This window comes from Neophocaena asiaeorientalis, unplaced genomic scaffold, assembly GCF_003031525.2.
Source record: "Neophocaena asiaeorientalis asiaeorientalis breed wild unplaced genomic scaffold, Neophocaena_asiaeorientalis_V1.1 scaffold429, whole genome shotgun sequence".
Lineage (NCBI taxonomy): Eukaryota > Metazoa > Chordata > Mammalia > Artiodactyla > Phocoenidae > Neophocaena > Neophocaena asiaeorientalis.
Window position 1 is genome coordinate 3,461,651 of NW_020173550.1, and position 15,810 is coordinate 3,477,460.

The 15,810-nt window shown below is 49.2% G+C and overlaps 1 protein-coding gene across 1 annotated transcript in view; it reads right to left on the reverse strand.

Moving 5' to 3' along the window:
* LOXL2 (lysyl oxidase like 2) overlaps positions 1–15,810 on the reverse strand; it is a 100,046-nt gene that overhangs the window by 13,561 nt on the left and 70,675 nt on the right. Inside the window, exons 8-10 of the mRNA XM_024747779.1 lie at positions 6,410–6,577; positions 4,546–4,711; positions 4–247 (exon numbers count right to left, since the gene is read on the reverse strand). Coding sequence (XP_024603547.1) covers positions 4–247; positions 4,546–4,711; positions 6,410–6,577 — 578 coding nt within the window. The remainder of the gene's footprint in view (positions 1–3; positions 248–4,545; positions 4,712–6,409; positions 6,578–15,810) is intronic.

Here is a 15,810-nt window from a genome sequence, read left to right on the forward strand (position 1 = left end):
CACCTGTGGCAGTCATGCCAGATCCACGCGTGGCGGCCGTTCTTGGGTCGGAAGTCAGACTGGCCATTGTTGTGGATCTGGGAGGAGAAGCGCAAGAGCCGCCGGTAGCCCGTGGTGGGGTTGGTGCTGGCAGCCGAGGCCGCGAGGCAGTTCTCCTCCATGGCGCACTGAAGCATGAACATGGGTCGGTCCTCCAGGTAGGTGCTCTGCTGTACCATCTCTGCGCTGAGGACCAGGTCGGGGGCGGCTGGGGAGGCAGACACAGGGTTCAGACAAGGCCAGAGACCCCTCCCCCCTTCCTGAGGAGGTTCCTTCTGATTCCTGAACCGGCACTAGCCTCCATCTCTGCCGAGCCCCACCGTCTAGAACTGGCTCCTGGTGTCCCCCCTCCAGGTCACCTTCCTTGTGGATCGCTGCCCACAGTTCCTCTCCCCCTTCTCTGAGAGTCGTCCTGGACGCCTCTGCAGGTCCCAGTGCTTGTACGCAAAATATTGACGGTTGTTCAACGTGGGTAATGGCTTCGTTATATTATTTTCTCTCCTTTTGAGTGGCTTGAGATTTTCCATAATAAAAAGCATACAAAAACAATGAAATTGTGCTACGCAGAGAGAGAACACTCTTAATACCTTGGTCTGATCCTTCTGGGAATGATACAAATGTATTTTCCACCATGTGTAATATTGTATGTAGATTTATAGTCTGCTCATACTGTTTCCCTTAAAGCATAACTTGACATATTCCTTTGTTAATAAACATCCATTTCATGGCTCCATAATATTTAATTCATAACCCTATCCCATACTTTTAGATACAAGGGTTGCCTGGAACCTTTCAGTTAAAGATGAAGCTGTGATAAACATCCTGTAGTAAATCTGTGTATGTAACTTTATGTCTTTAGAATATATTTCTATAAATGAAACTGCTGGGGGGCAGGGTTGCATACTTTCAAGGCTCCGATGTATATCAGGTTCTACCAGTTTCCACTCGCACTCGTTGCTCTACATGAGCGTTCTCCCCCAGGTACCTCTTTTAAAACAAGCTTGGGGACTTCCCTGGTGGCGCAGTGGTTAAGAATCCACCTGCCAATGCAGGGGACACGGGTTTGATCCCCGGTCTGGGAAGATCCCACACACCGCAGAGCAACTAAGCCCGTGCGCCGCAACTACTGAGCCTGAGCTCTAGAGCCTGCGAGCCACAACTACTGAGACGGTGCGCCACAACTACTGAAGCCCGCGCGCCTAGAGCCTGTGCTCCGCAACAAGAGAAGCCACTGCAATGAGAAGCCCACGCACCGCAACGAACAGTAGCTGCCGCTCGCCGCAACTAGAGAAAGCCCGCGGGCAGCAACGAAGACCCGATGCAGCCAAAAATAAATAAATTAAATAAATTAATTAAAAAACAAAACAAAACAAGCCTGACTTACTCAATTAGTGTGTTGCACATAGCAGATGTTAAAAAAAAAGTCACCAATGGCTATAGTCTATGCTAAACAATTGTATTAGAAGGATTAGCTTCTTTACCAAAGGATTAACTAAATTTTTCCTTTAAAAGTGAGACTGTATTGACCAAGGGATTAACTGTAAGTTTCCCTTTAGAAGTGAGATTGCATTGAACATTTCTGGTGTACTTCAATTCACAAAAATGTTGTATGTGAATCGTTTACAAGACCCATCCATCTTTTATTTCCTGACAGGTCGCTTGTAAATTTCTGAAGTGGGTGTCATCTGTGAGCTTGGCTGCGCTCAAGTTCACCAATGCCCGGACCACTCCTCGCTTGTCTGCATCTCCTTCCCATGGTCCCCAGGCTGCACATGGAGCCCAGTAGATTTTCAGTGATGGGGCCCCGCCGCCTCTAGAGAGCAAACCTACCTGCAGGGACTGGGTGTGGAACCACAGGGGAGTGAAAGGGCACTCATATGGGATGAGGGGTAGGGAGGCTCCCATATGCTGAGAACGATTTCCTCTTGGAGGGCACAGACCGGGATGCAGCATTGCTGGCACTGAGTGTCCTGGGCACACTTTTTTTTTTGCGGTACGCGGGCCTCTCCCTGTTGTGGCCTCTCCCGTTGCGGAGCACAGGCTCTGGACGCGCAGGCTCAGCAGCCATGGCTCACGGGCCCAGCCGCTCCGCGGCATGTGGGATCTTCCCGGACCGGGGCACGAACCCGTGTCCCCTGCATCAGCAGGCGGACTCTAGGAAAGACTTCCTTGGAGGGAGTTGCATTTTAGTTGTTCCATGGAGGATGAGCAGAGGTTAGAGGGAACTGCTCTAAGATGCTAATCTCAGTAGCACATGCCAGGCCCCTGAGGCATGAAGGAGGACCAAGCCCTGCGTGTACTGAGGAGGGGTGGGCAGGGAAGGCGGCTTGATATGAGGCTGGACAACACGTGCCTGTGCAAGACCCTGCGTTCACTTAAGTCGGTGGGAAAGCTTGCACGGGGCTGGAACATGAGGTAGCACAAGCGGGGGACCAGCACTGACCCTGGCTTCAGGGAAGGGAAGCAATGGGAGGTCCCAGGGAGGAGCCTCTGTGGTAACTCAGTGTAGAGGATGGACAGTGGGATGCAAGAAGGTAAAGGGAGTTGAGAGACTATGGAAAGGTAAAAATCCAGATGGCTCGACTCTGGGGGGTATGATGAGGAAGACAGAGTGATATCAGGGAGAACTTCCAGGTTTAGGATGTAATTGGTTGGATGAGAAAAATTACAAAGGGTTGCCTGAAGAATATACTTTCTCTTTCTGAATAAAGTATTAAGCCAGATCAGTGTTCCTGGCCCCAATAACTTTTGCCCCTCTGCAGGCTCTGACTGATACCTTCAGTCCAAGCTGAGGGGTTCTCTGAGCAATAGCCCCATGAAAGTCAATTTTTGTCTGCCGTGAGGATATGGCGGGCATTGTTGATCTCATAACTCTCAGTCCCATAATGAGAAGTTCCTTTTGATCTCAGTATCTAGAATAGTGGACTTCTCTTTGACTCATGGGTTTGTTTCTATTGCATACTGTGAATTATATTAATGACCAGGTTTCCCTCTTCCCTTTGGCTGCTAGGAAGCTCACTGTATAATTACAATAGTAAATGTATATGAGTCTACAGCAGTAAATGTATAGGACTGTATAGTACATATTTTTTATTAACCTCTCTCGGCACCATTTTGAGCCACTACCTTTTTGCCAATACCTACTTTTTAAAAAATCTGCTTTAATCTTATGCTACCTTGAATTTTATTTAGGTTTACATTAGCTTAATTTCCTTTTGGAAAAAATGATATATTATAAATATAAATAAATCATTAAGCTAAGAAAAGTCTCCTGATGAGGGTGAGACCACTTTGCTTGGATGTTCTCCCCTTGGAGGGCTGTATGGGTGGTCACTTCACTCTCTCCTCTCAGACAGGATGCGACAGCTTATGACGTCTGCCCAGAGGAGCTCGCACTGGAGTTGAGAGTCCTGCCTTACAAGGGTTAGGAGATGCTGAGTGGGTCTAAAAGGGGCTGATGGGAGAAGTGACTGAGTTCAAGTTTAATCTTCTCCCCAGTTCTCTGTGATGGTAAACAACAGTGCATCACTGTTTCTTAAGGGCTTGTGTGTATTTGTTGTCACAACGACAATCTAATTTCCAGTTTCTAGGAAAAACAACAAAGACTGTGGATTACAGCAGTTAACTAACTTGGCCAAGATCAGCTAATAGTGGCAGGCAGGGTCTGGTCTGGAGTTCTCTGGCCAGACTCCAGGCCTCTCCTACCTCCCAGATTCACAAGGGAATCATATGATAAGGCAAGGACGGGGGGGATCCAGAGAATAACATGCCTGCAGTGCTGTCAATGGGTCCTCTCAGCATGGAAGGGAACATACTGAGATGGTCATTCTGAATCCTGGCTGGGGTGGGGGAGGGGTGGGATGGGCTTCCCTTCTATATTGTCAAGCTCTCCAGGATTCCCAGGGAGTCACCAGGAGGCTAAATCACCCCCAGGGTGTGAAAACAGGCAGGAAATGATCTTTCTTTTTCTTTTGGCCACACCGCACACAGCATGCGGGATCTTAGTTCCCTGACCAGGGATCGAACCCGTGCCCCTTGCATTGGGAGCATGGAGTCTTAACCACTGAACCGCCAGGGAAGTCCCAGGAAATTATGTGTGGAGCAGGGCGGAAGGAAGGAAGCTGACACTCACCAAGCACTTAGCGTGTGCTTCACCTGTTAACCCAGAAGCATGTTCCCCAGAAGAACAAGTTCTTAGTCACTAAATTCGCCTAAGGCCACTTAAATAATCTACAGTGACCCGGCCTTTGAACCCAAGGCTCCTAGACTCCCAAGTCCTCCCTCCTGCCTTCCTCTCCACCGTCATCGGGCAAGATTCCAGGTTGCGGGTGTGGGTAGTTCCTCTTGGCCCCGACTCTTCCACTTAACAAGAATCCATCTCTGCTTTCCTCTTTTGCTCGGCTCATAACAGATGGCTCAGAGCCTTGCAAGGAAGAATCAGTGAGACTCTGATCCCCTACTGGAGCCTGGCAGGGAGGGTGGGCTATGACACCCAGGAGCTCTCACTTTCTGAGCAGGCAACTCCAGCCCCGTGCTGTACCCCGCCCTCGGGGCAGGCCAAGTCCTCTCCATCGTGGCGGCAGTGCGCCAGGGACAGCTCTGTTCCTGAGCACTTCACTCCGCTCATGACCACCTTGTTGGCGTTGATATTTCCGTGCCAATACCAGGTCTCCTGGATGAATCAACAACAACAACAAAATGGGCAGTACGTCACCTAGAATTGTCATTTTCCCATATTCTATCAAATTTCAGCCTCACAAAAGTCCCAGGCCTTTATGATCCCATTATTCAGATGGAGACAGCCAAGGCACAAAGAGTCACTTACCCAAGTCATGCAGTCTGTTGGTGGCGGTGCGAGTGAGACCCTCACACTGGATTCTGCCCCTCCCCCCTTCTGGAAAGCACAGCTAAGGGTGTGTTCAATGTTGTGTGTCAGGAATGGCAGCTCCTGCTACCCACTCCCTTTCCCTGAGCCCGGGGCAGACATTACTAATCAATCACAGCACTCTCCTCTAAGCCTGACTGTGCTCTCAGAATCCTTCTCAACACAGCTCCAGGAATACACTGCCAATTGATCAGAATTGGCAGGAGAGAAGAAATCTATTCACATATGTCAATAGTTAGTTCCATGTTCATAAATCTCATTGGTTCTGTTTCTCTAAAGAACCTGACTACACACCCTTATCCTCTAGAGAGAAAACTGGGGCCTCGGGAGGGGATAGGGCTTGCAATCAGGGGCAGATCTGGGACTGATATCAGGGGCAGGCCCGTTCACAGCCTCAGCTGTGAGGCCCAGGTATCTTAGGAACGAGCCGACGGGTATCTTATGACAAGCCCTAGCTTGTCATAAGCAGTATTAGCAGAAACATTACATGGCCCTGCGAAGCCAGGCTCCCAGAGGGCCCCGGGTACCAGAGGCCTGCCCCTTCTGGATGCCCAGCACCTACCCTGGGCCCTGGGCAGCCCCCAGCAGGCAGTCAGGCTCAGCAAGGCTGCCTGAGTTCTCCCACATCCCTTCCTAAGAAACCCCTTCCCCGAGCAGGCCACCTGGGCACAGGGGCTGAAATCAGGGTTAGCAAAGCAGGATGGGGGAGCTTCAGACATTTTCTTGTTCTGGGAGAAGCTGAAGGAAGAGTGTTTAGAGCCAGGATATTGAGGACCTGGGACTCTTCATTCCACGTCACGGGGAGGCATAGAAGGGTGGCCGCTTTGCCCCAGATCATTGCGCAGCCGGCTGGTAGGGCTCCGGTTGGGAACAGACCCGGAGCCTCTAGGCTCCTGCTTCTCCGGCCCCCAGCCTCTTTCTGACAATGTTCCCCCATAGGATGGGGTCCAGAAAGCAATGATTTTGTCTTTCTTCTGATAGGGGCAGGAGCTTAACTGCCCTCAGCTGAGTCCCTCTCTGTAAGGAAGGGCCGGTGGGGAGGAGGGTGCAGTGGCTGTGAAAGGGCCCTGGACAAGGCCTGGGGATTTACCAGCCAACCACGGAGAGGATGCCTGGACGTGGACACCGTGGGGAAGCATGTTCCGGGTGAGCTAAGGCGTCTGGGGGGTTGGGCTGGGCGGTCTTCACTGCCCCACAGGACTGAGTGGCTTCCGTCTGCAAAAGGCACATCGGGATGGCCAGGGAGGAGCCCTTGGCACAGTGCGAATCCCAGCACGCAGAGCTGAGACCGTGAAACCAGAGTCCAGAGAGCACGTGACCCACCCAAGGACTCAGGGCTGTGGAGAGCAGCGTGGGAGCCGGGATAAGGCTTTTCCTCAGAGCCCATGGCTGTCTGTCTCCTGGGGCTCATGGAAGATGGGGACTGACGAGAGATGGGCAGGATCAGACTGGATGGAGGGTTCAAGGCCCTCAAGGATTTCTCACCTGGAAGGCGTTGCTGGCAAACCCCAGGCCCAGCTGCCGGCAGACCACCATGGCCTCCACGATGCCCCAGTTCTCGCCGCACACTGTCCCCCACACGAGGGACCCGTTCCTCTCCACCAGCACCTCCACTCGGCCCTCATAGGGGTTTCGGCCCCCGTTCAGGCGCAGCTGTGGAGAGAAAGGAAGGCAAGATCGCCACGAGGGGAAGGCAGGTTGATGCCCCTCTGTACTGCCCTCAGTCCCCATTTCCCCAAGGCAGGGGGTCCTGCCGGCGACACAGATCCCGCAGCATCGCTGAGAGCCTACTGTGTGCCGCAGGCATCGTGCCCGGCATGGTCTTCTGTATTCGGTCCCCCTCCCCCACCCCACCGCAGGCATCCTGGGGCCCTAGAAGCCTGTGCACTGAGCCCTCTGGGCAGCACAGCAGAATCTGCTTCTGCTGCCCATGTGCCCACCAGGGGGGGCTGCTCTTAGATCAGACACTTGGAAGGATGCAGCAAAAGGCCTTAAAACGGTAGAATCCGCTGACTCCTTCCTGGACCCTTTTCCCCTCGCCACACCTCCTGCCCCCAGGTTCCAGATCCTGATGCCATCTCCTCCCACAGCGCCCCCTGCTGTCCTCCCCCCGCAGAACTCTCTTCTGAGACCCATACAGCCAGCTGCCTGTCCCACCGGGCACCTCGGAGACCCCAGATCTAACTTGTCCTCTTTTCTCTCTCCACCTAAAGCTGTGCTCTACCTCCCCCCCTCCCCGTTCCCTATTTCAGCTAAAGCCACTACCATCTGTCCCAGGGGCAGCACACCGTGTAGCGTGAAAGCAGCCATCACAATATGTAAATGATAGGACACAGCTGTGTGCCCATAAAACCATATATACAAAAATAGGCAGAGGGATGGGTCTGGACTGCAAGCTGTAGTTTGCCGATCCCGAATCTATTCCGTTAGACAAGCCAGAAATCTGGGTGCAATCCTCAGCATCGCCTTCTCTCTCATCCCCCCACATCCCGTCAGAATCTTCCTCCGTAGATTTTATCTCCCAAGTCTCTCTCCGACGTGCCCTCCTCCCTCCAGCTCCATCCATCCTTACCCTCTCGTCCCAGGCACCATCACCTCTCACCTGAACCAGCTCTCCTCACCTCCTGTTGCCTCTCCTCTTGCCTTCACTGACCCATTCTCCACGCAGAGGCCAGAGTGACATTTGAAAAACACCCAAGCGCATTCCTCCCCTAGAACACGTCCATGGTTTCCCATTGCTCCACTACTCCCCTCTTCATCCTAATCACGTGTCTCTCTCCTCCCTGTTCTCCGACCTCCAAGGGCACGGCCTTCTTTCAGTTTCCATGGCTACCTAACTTTCTTGACCATGTCACACAGTAAGTCTCATTTCACACTGAAGCCTATTATATACAGAGGCCCTTTGGCCTGGCTGGTCCCACTCATCTTTCCAATCCTAGACCCAACGGCGCTTCCCTCCGATGGGGGTCGGTGCCCACTTACACAGTCTATCACTCCCTCTACATCTCCTTCCTAGCCTTCTTGACAATTATAGTTAAGCTAATTCACAATTTAATGTCTGTCTCCTCTGCTAGATTTTAAGTGCCAAAGAGCAGAGCTGTATTTGTCTGGTTTACTGGGTGATCAATAACTAAGACAGCACCTCCCACATGTTAGGTGTATGCCAAGACTGTTTTTGGAATGGATGAATACACGATCAGTCTTACGGAGTGAAAACGTGGACCAACTTAAGTGAGCCCAAGCGGGGAGATCTGGAATTTGGGGAAGGGTTCTGAAACTGCAGCCTTTCATCCAGATACCTTACCCTGCTTTCCTTTATGCTTCTAACAATTCATTCCTTTGAGATAAGGTATAACGCTTCCAGGAATCCTCAGCTGTTTGTTTGCCCGTCCTTAGCAACGGCAGGACACCTCAGTCGACACCTCAGTCACAGGTCGTAATTCTTACGGACTTAGGGGCTGGGAGGGTCACCGAGGTCAGCCGACAAACAGACAAGCCGAGGGCAGACATGATACTCGATCTACCTGCCACGGTTGTCGAGCGGATGCATAAATGAGGTAGTTCATGTAAAGTGCTCAAACAGGGCCTGGCACCAAGTGAGTGCCAAGAACTATGAGACATCCTCACAGCAATGATCATCGTTAGGGTGGGAGTCCCAGCAGAAAGCAAGCCTCTCTTCAGGGGAGCTAGAAGAGGTCAGAGCAGGCAGGAAGGGGGCTGGCCTTCGGGAGGATGACATTTGTCTTCCTGGGTGTCTCTGGGCTGAAGGAAACCGCGATGAAGCTGGACACTGGATGTGCATTGTACATCAGCCATGACTAACATATCTTTGGATCTATGTAAAAACACACACAGGTAAGATGGGAAGAGCCATCAAGAAAGTCCTAGAAGAAGGACTTCCCTGGTGGCGCAGTGGTTGAGAGTCCGCCTGCCGATGCAGGGGACACGGGTTCGTGCCCCGGTCCGGGAGGATCACAAAGGAAGTCCTAGAAGGGCCTGAAGTTCAGCAGGGGGAAAGTCACCCAGCTCCAACATGCAGGGGAAGGCCAGCAGCCCTTGGGCAGGGTGCGCCTTCAACCCATCCGGGATGTCTCTAGAGGTAACTTCAAGCCATCCCCTCTGCTTATTTGAGTCCTAATACAGGCCTGTATTTTACCATATGCTTCCTTTATGTGCTAACTGAACTCTGCCGGTAATGCTGGCACCTTCTGAGAGATGAAATGAATTGTGCGTAGTTCACAGGATCCAGTCATTCATCCGGTATTTATTGAGCATTTACTATATGACAGGCCCAGTGTTCAGTGCTGGGAAATTCACAGGCAGACTTTCAGAGCACTTATCGTGTCTCTAGGGGCCCTGTGCAAGCCCTTTATGGACATTCGGTCCTCACAGCACCCCTAGGAGGCAGCTACCATGTCATCCAAATTTCACAGATGAGAAAGTAGAGTCTCAGATACAGTAAGTGTCTCTTAACCATCTAGAGTCTCAGATACAGTAAGTGTCTCTTAACCATCTAGCGTCTCAGATACAGTAAGTGCCTCTTAACCATCATGCTAGACCACCTCCAAACCATGCATGTAAGCCCCCTTCTCCAGGGATGCTTTTGTTCCAAAGCAGGGACCACCAAGCCAGAACTGGGGACCGACTCACAGGATGGAGAATGGAGCACTGCTGCTGGGAGGTTGGGGCTCTGAAGCCTGGGCTTATGTTCTGAGGCTTTTCCTGTCCGCTGGGGTCAGACTGAGCCCTGAGCTTTAGGATACTCACTAAGGCACCTAATTTTGTGCCTTGTGCAAACCATCTCCGGTCGCCTCTGAGTGGCTACAGCCTTGGCAAGGAGCGGTCTGCCAGCCCCCCACGCATGTCCCCTCTCCCCACCCGCCTGGCCCCCTGAGTCTCCGGCCTCCTGGCCCGAGGACACTCTGTGTCCTGGATAGACAGAGAGTGGGGACTGTGATGGCGACCGCAGGCCTCTCCTCTCGGCCTCAGGCTGAGCCCTCTAACAGCTTGTGTCCTGATTTAGGAGCCTTGAGCCTCCCTTCTCTTTGGGAGGTCCAAGTCCTTTCCCCTTTCTAGAATCTCACCGCCGAGCCTGGTGAAGCTGCAGACCGGCACAGGGATGCACCCTGGGGAGGTGGAGGCCGTGAGTGAGGACCCCTCCCGTGGGCCAGGTTGGCACTGAAGTTCGGAACGCCAGTGGGCGGTGATGATTAAAAGCAGAATGACGATCCGTTCAAGATGTCGGAGTAGAAGGACGTGCTCTCACTCCCTCTCGCGAGAGCACCGCAATCACAGCTAACTGCTGAATAATCATTGAGAGGAAGACACTGGAACTCACCAGAAAAGATACCCCACATCCAAAGACAAAGGAGAAGCCACAATGAGACGGTAGGAGGGGCGCAATTACAATAAAATCAAATCCCATAACTGCTGGGTGGGTGACTCACAGACTGGAGAACACTTAGACCACAGAAGTCCACCCACTGGAGTGAAGGTGCTGAGCCCCCCGTCAGGCTTCCCAACCTGGGGGTCCAGCAACTGGAGGAGGAATTCCTAGGGATTCAGACTTCAAAGTCTAGTGGGACTTGATTGCAGGACTTTGACAGGACTGGAGGAAACAGAGACTTCACTCTTGGAGGGCACACACAAAGTAGTGTGTGCATCAGGACCCAGGGGAAGGAGCAGTGACCCCTTGGAGACTGAACCAGACCTACCTGCTAGTGTTGGAGGGTCTCCTACAGAGGCGGTGTGTGGGGGGGTGGCTGTGTCTCACTCTGAGGACAAGGACACTGCCAGCAGAAGATTTGGGAAGTACTCCTTGGCGTGAGTCCTCCCAGAGTCCACCATTAGCCCCACCAAAGAGCTGTGTAGGCTCCAGTGTTGGGTCACCTCAGGCCAAACAACCAACAGGGAGGGAACCCAGCCCCACCCATCAGCAGACAAGTGGATTAAAGTTTTACTGAGCTCTGCCCACCAGAGCAACAGCCAGCTCTACCCACCACCAGTCCCTCCCATCAGGAAACTTGCACAAGCCTCTTAGATAGCCTCATCCACCAGATGGCAGACAGCAGAAGCAAGAACTACAATCCTGCAGCCTGTGGAACAAAAACCACATTCACAGAAAGATAGACAAGATGAAAAGGCAGAGGGCTATGTACCAGATGAAGGAACAAGATAAAACCCCAGAAAAACAACTAAATGAAGCAGAGACAGGAAACCTTACAGAAAAAGAATTCAGAATAATGGTAGTGAAGATGATCCAGGACCTTGGAAAAAGAGTGGAAGCAAAGATCGAGAAGATGCAAGAAATGTTTAACAAAGACCTAGAAGAATTAAAGAACAAACAAACAGACACGAACAATACAATAACAAATGAAAAATACACTAGAAGGAATCAACAGTAGAATAACTGAGGCAGAAGAACGGATAAGTGACCTGGAGACAGAATGGTGGAATTCACTGCTGCGGAACAGAATAAAAAAAAAAAAAGAAATGAAGACAGCCTAAGAGACCTCTGGGACAACATTAAAGGCAACAACATTCGCATTATAGGGGTCCCAGAAGGAGAAGAGAGAGAGAAAGGACAAGAGAAAATATTTGAAGAGATTATAGTTGAAAACTTCCCTAACATGGGAAAGGAAATAGCTACCAGAGCTCAGGAAGCGCAGTCAGTCCCATACAGGATAAACCCAAGGAGAAACACGCCGAGACACATAGTAATCAAATTGGCAAAAATTAAAGACAAAGAAAAATTATTGAAAGCAGCAAGGGAAAAATGACAAATAACATACAAGGGAACTCCCATAAGGTTAACAGCTGATTTCTCAGCAGAAACTCTACAAGCCAGAAGGGAGTGGCATGATATACTTAAAGTGATGAAAGGGAAGAACCTACAACCAAGATTACTCTACCCAGCAAGGATCTCATTCAGATTCGATGGAGAAATCAAAAGCTTTACAGACAAGCAAAAGCTAAGAGAATTCAGCACCACCAAACCAGCTCTACAACAAATGCTAAAGGAACTTCTCTAAGTGGGAAACACAAGAGAAGAAAAGGACCTACAAAAACAAACCCATAACAATTAAGAAAATGGTAATAGGAACATACATATCGATAATTACCTTAAACATGAAAGGATTCAATGCTCCAACCAAAAGACACAGGCTCGCTCAGTGGATACAAGAACAAGACCCATCTATATGCTGTCTACTGAAGAGACCCACTTCAGACATAGGGACACATAGAGTCTGAAAGTGAGGGGATGGAAGAAGATATTCTTTGCAAATGGAAATCAAAAGAAAGCTGGAGTAGCAATACTCATATCAGTTAAAATAGACTTTAAAATAAAGAATGTTACAAGAGACAAGGAAGGACACTACATAATGATCAAGGGATCAATCCAAGAAGAAGATATAACAATTATAAATATATATGCACCCAACATAGGAGCACCTCAGTACATAAGGCAACTGCTAACAGCTATAAAAGAGGAAATCGACAGTAACACAATAATAGTGGGGACTTTAACACCTCACTTACACCAATGGACAGATCATCCAAACAGAAAATTAATAAGGAAACACAAGCTTTAAATGACACAATAAACCAGACAGATTTAATTGGTATTTATAGGACATTCCATCCCAAAACAGCAGATTACACTTTCTTCACAAGTGTGCACGGAACATTCTCCAGGATAGATCACATCTTGGGTCACAAATCAAGCCTCAGTAAATTTAAGAAAACTGAAATCATATCAAGCATCTTTTCTGACCACAACGCTTTGAGATTAGAAATCAATTACAGGGGAAAAGAAAGGTAAAATACACAAACACATGGAGGCTATACAATATGTTACTAAATAACCAAGAGATCACTGAAGAAATCAAAGAGGAAATCAAAAAAGACCTAGAGACAAATGACAATGAAAACACGACTATCCAAAACCTATGGGATGCAGCAAAAGCAGTTCTAAGAGGGAAGGTTATAGCTATACAAGCCTACCTCAAGAAACAAGAAAAATCTCAAATAAACAATCTAATCTTACACCTAAAGGAACTAGAGAAAGAAGAACAAACAAAACCCAAAGTTAGCAGAAGGAAAGAAATCATAAAGATCAGAGCAGAAATAAATGAAATAGAAACAAAGAAAACAATAGCAAAGATCAATAAAACTAAAAGCTGGTTCTTTGAGAAGGTAAACAAAATAAATAAACCATTAGCCAGACTCATCAAGAAAAAGAGGGAGAGGACTCAAATCAATGAAAAAGGAGAAGTTACAACAGACACTGCAGAAATACAAAGCATCCTAAGAGACTGCTACAAGCAACCCTATGCCAATAAAATGGACACCCTGGGAGAAATAGACAAACTCTTAGAAAGGTATAACCTTCCAAGACTGAACCAGGAAGAAACAGAAAATATGAACTGACCAATCACAAGTAATGAAATTGAAACTGTGATTAAAAATCTTCCAGTAAACAAAACTCCAGGATCAGATGGCTTCACAGGTGAATTCCATCAAACATTTAGAGAAGAGCTAACACCCATCTTTCTCAAATGCTTTCAAAAAATTGCAGAGGAAGGAAAACTCCCCAACTCATTGTATGAGGCCACCATTACCCTGATGCCAAAACCAGACAAAGATACTACAAAAAAAGAAAATTACAGACCAATATCACTGATGAATATAGATGCAAAAATCCTCAACAAAGTACTAGCAAACAGAATCCAACAACACATTAAAAGAATCACAACCTCTCCAAAAGTGGGCATGGAGGGAACCCACCTCAACATAATAAAGGCCATATATGACAAACCCACAGCAAACACCATTCTCAATGGTGAAAAACTGGAAGCATTTCCTCGAAGATCAGGAACCAGACAAGGATGTTCATTCTAGCCACTGTTATTCAACATAGTTTTGGAAGTCCTAGCCATGGCAATCAGAGAAGGAAAGAAATAAAAGGAATACAACTTGGAAGAGAAGAAGTAAAACTGTCACTCTTTGCAGATGACATGATACTATATATAGAGAATCCTAAAGATGCCACCAGAAAACTACTAGAGCTAATCAAGCCAGGTCATGGAAGCAACCTAAATGTCCATTGACAGACAAATGGATAAAGAAGATGTGGTACATATATACAATGGAATATTACACAGCTATAAAAAGGAATGAAATTGGGTCATTTGTAGAGACGTGGATGGATCTAGAGACTGTCATACAGAGTGAAGTAAGTCAGAAAGAGAAAAGGAAATATCGTATACTAACGCAATATGTGGAACTTAGAAAAACAGTACAGATGAACCGGTTTGCAGGGCAGAAATAGAGGCACAGATGTAGAGAACAAACGTATGGACACCAAGGGGAGGAAGTGGTGGGGGTGGGGTGGGGAGATTGGGACTGACATATGTACACTAATATGTATAAAATGGGTAACTAATAAGAGCCTGCTGTACAAAAAAAATAATAAAATTTAAAAAAGAAAGCAGAATAAGTTTTAATTGGGTTTATCATTATTTTTTATCTCCCTATGGACTGTGCCCTGTGTTACTGACTGCACTGGGGGCTGATAGCTACCTCCGCTACCCCCTTCATAGGCCATCGCCTCCCAAAACTGACTTCATTTTGTTGCCCCAAGGTCAGTGAAAGATGAAGATGGGGGAGCCTGAAGAACCCACAGTTCACAGTTTGTCCCACTACCAGAGAGCACTGGGGCCCCAAGATTAAGTCTCAGTGCGAAGGCTCCTGTCTCAAGGCCTCTCTCTGGGAGGGTCCCTGTCCTTTGTCCAGCACTGCCTGTGCAGCCAAAGTTTGTTGGCCATGTGTTCCTGTCCTAGGTTTTAGAGCCAACAGAAGTCTGAGAGGCTCTGGCTGAAGAATGTGGGTGCACACTGACTCCGGGGCAAGGAAAACTTGGAGTCGCCAGTGGCGAGCTGGGGCCTCTCCTTGAAGCACTTCCCAAAGCTCCAAGCTGTGGCCGTGCGTCCAAGGCTAAGCAAGCCTGGAGCAGCCTCCATAACAGGAAGCAGGGTTCCATCACCCCGGGAGGAATCCAGGCACCTCAAGATGCATTGGAGGCCTTTTCTCATTTTCTAGAAAACTCTGGAGGGAACAAAAGAGGCCAGCCATGAAGTTCAAATTCAGCCCAGGACACAACTCTCTATTTCCAGGGCCCCTGTCCTGGGTGTCCCATTGTGGAAGCAGCCGGGCTCAATGCTCTGACTCTACCAGCATTGGTGGAACCCCAAGAGGCCTCGGGGTCAGCCAGGAGCCTCTGGCCTGCACCCTCTCCACCTCATCACCTTTCAAGGATGCCAGGAGAGGTCAATCCTCCTCCACTGTTTTATTAAAAAACAACCCAAGGTATTTCTTTTTTCCTATTCCTTTGATTCTCAGTGGCAGCAGTATGGGGTTTGAAAGAAGGGAGTGAAGTGCAGGCAGCTGAAGTTTTCTGAGCGTGAATAGGGAAAACAAAACACCCACTTCCAGCCAGTGGGGCATGGTGAGGCCGCCCTGTGTTTTGATAGCGTTGTGGCTCACCAGTCCCACACCTACTTTTGGAGGTGGCGGGTAGGAAGTGAGGTAACGCAACCCAGATGTTAACATGAAAGCAAGCACGGGCATTCTCCAACTCACATTCCACATGTGGGCTTGGTCCTGCTATCCAGTCAGGGCCAGGCTCACAGTTCAGAAGGGAACTAGAGGTCAGCAAAGGTGCCAGGGCCCCTGCGTGGATTAGCTCGCCTGGTAAACCCACCTGCCAGTCCCAGAGCCTCCCTGCCTTGGCGTCTCACCCCAGCAATGAAAGAAACGCAGCTCTGCTGTGGCTGGATGGACAAAACCACCCGGTTCCAAGTCTGAGTTTTATTAGTCATTCAATA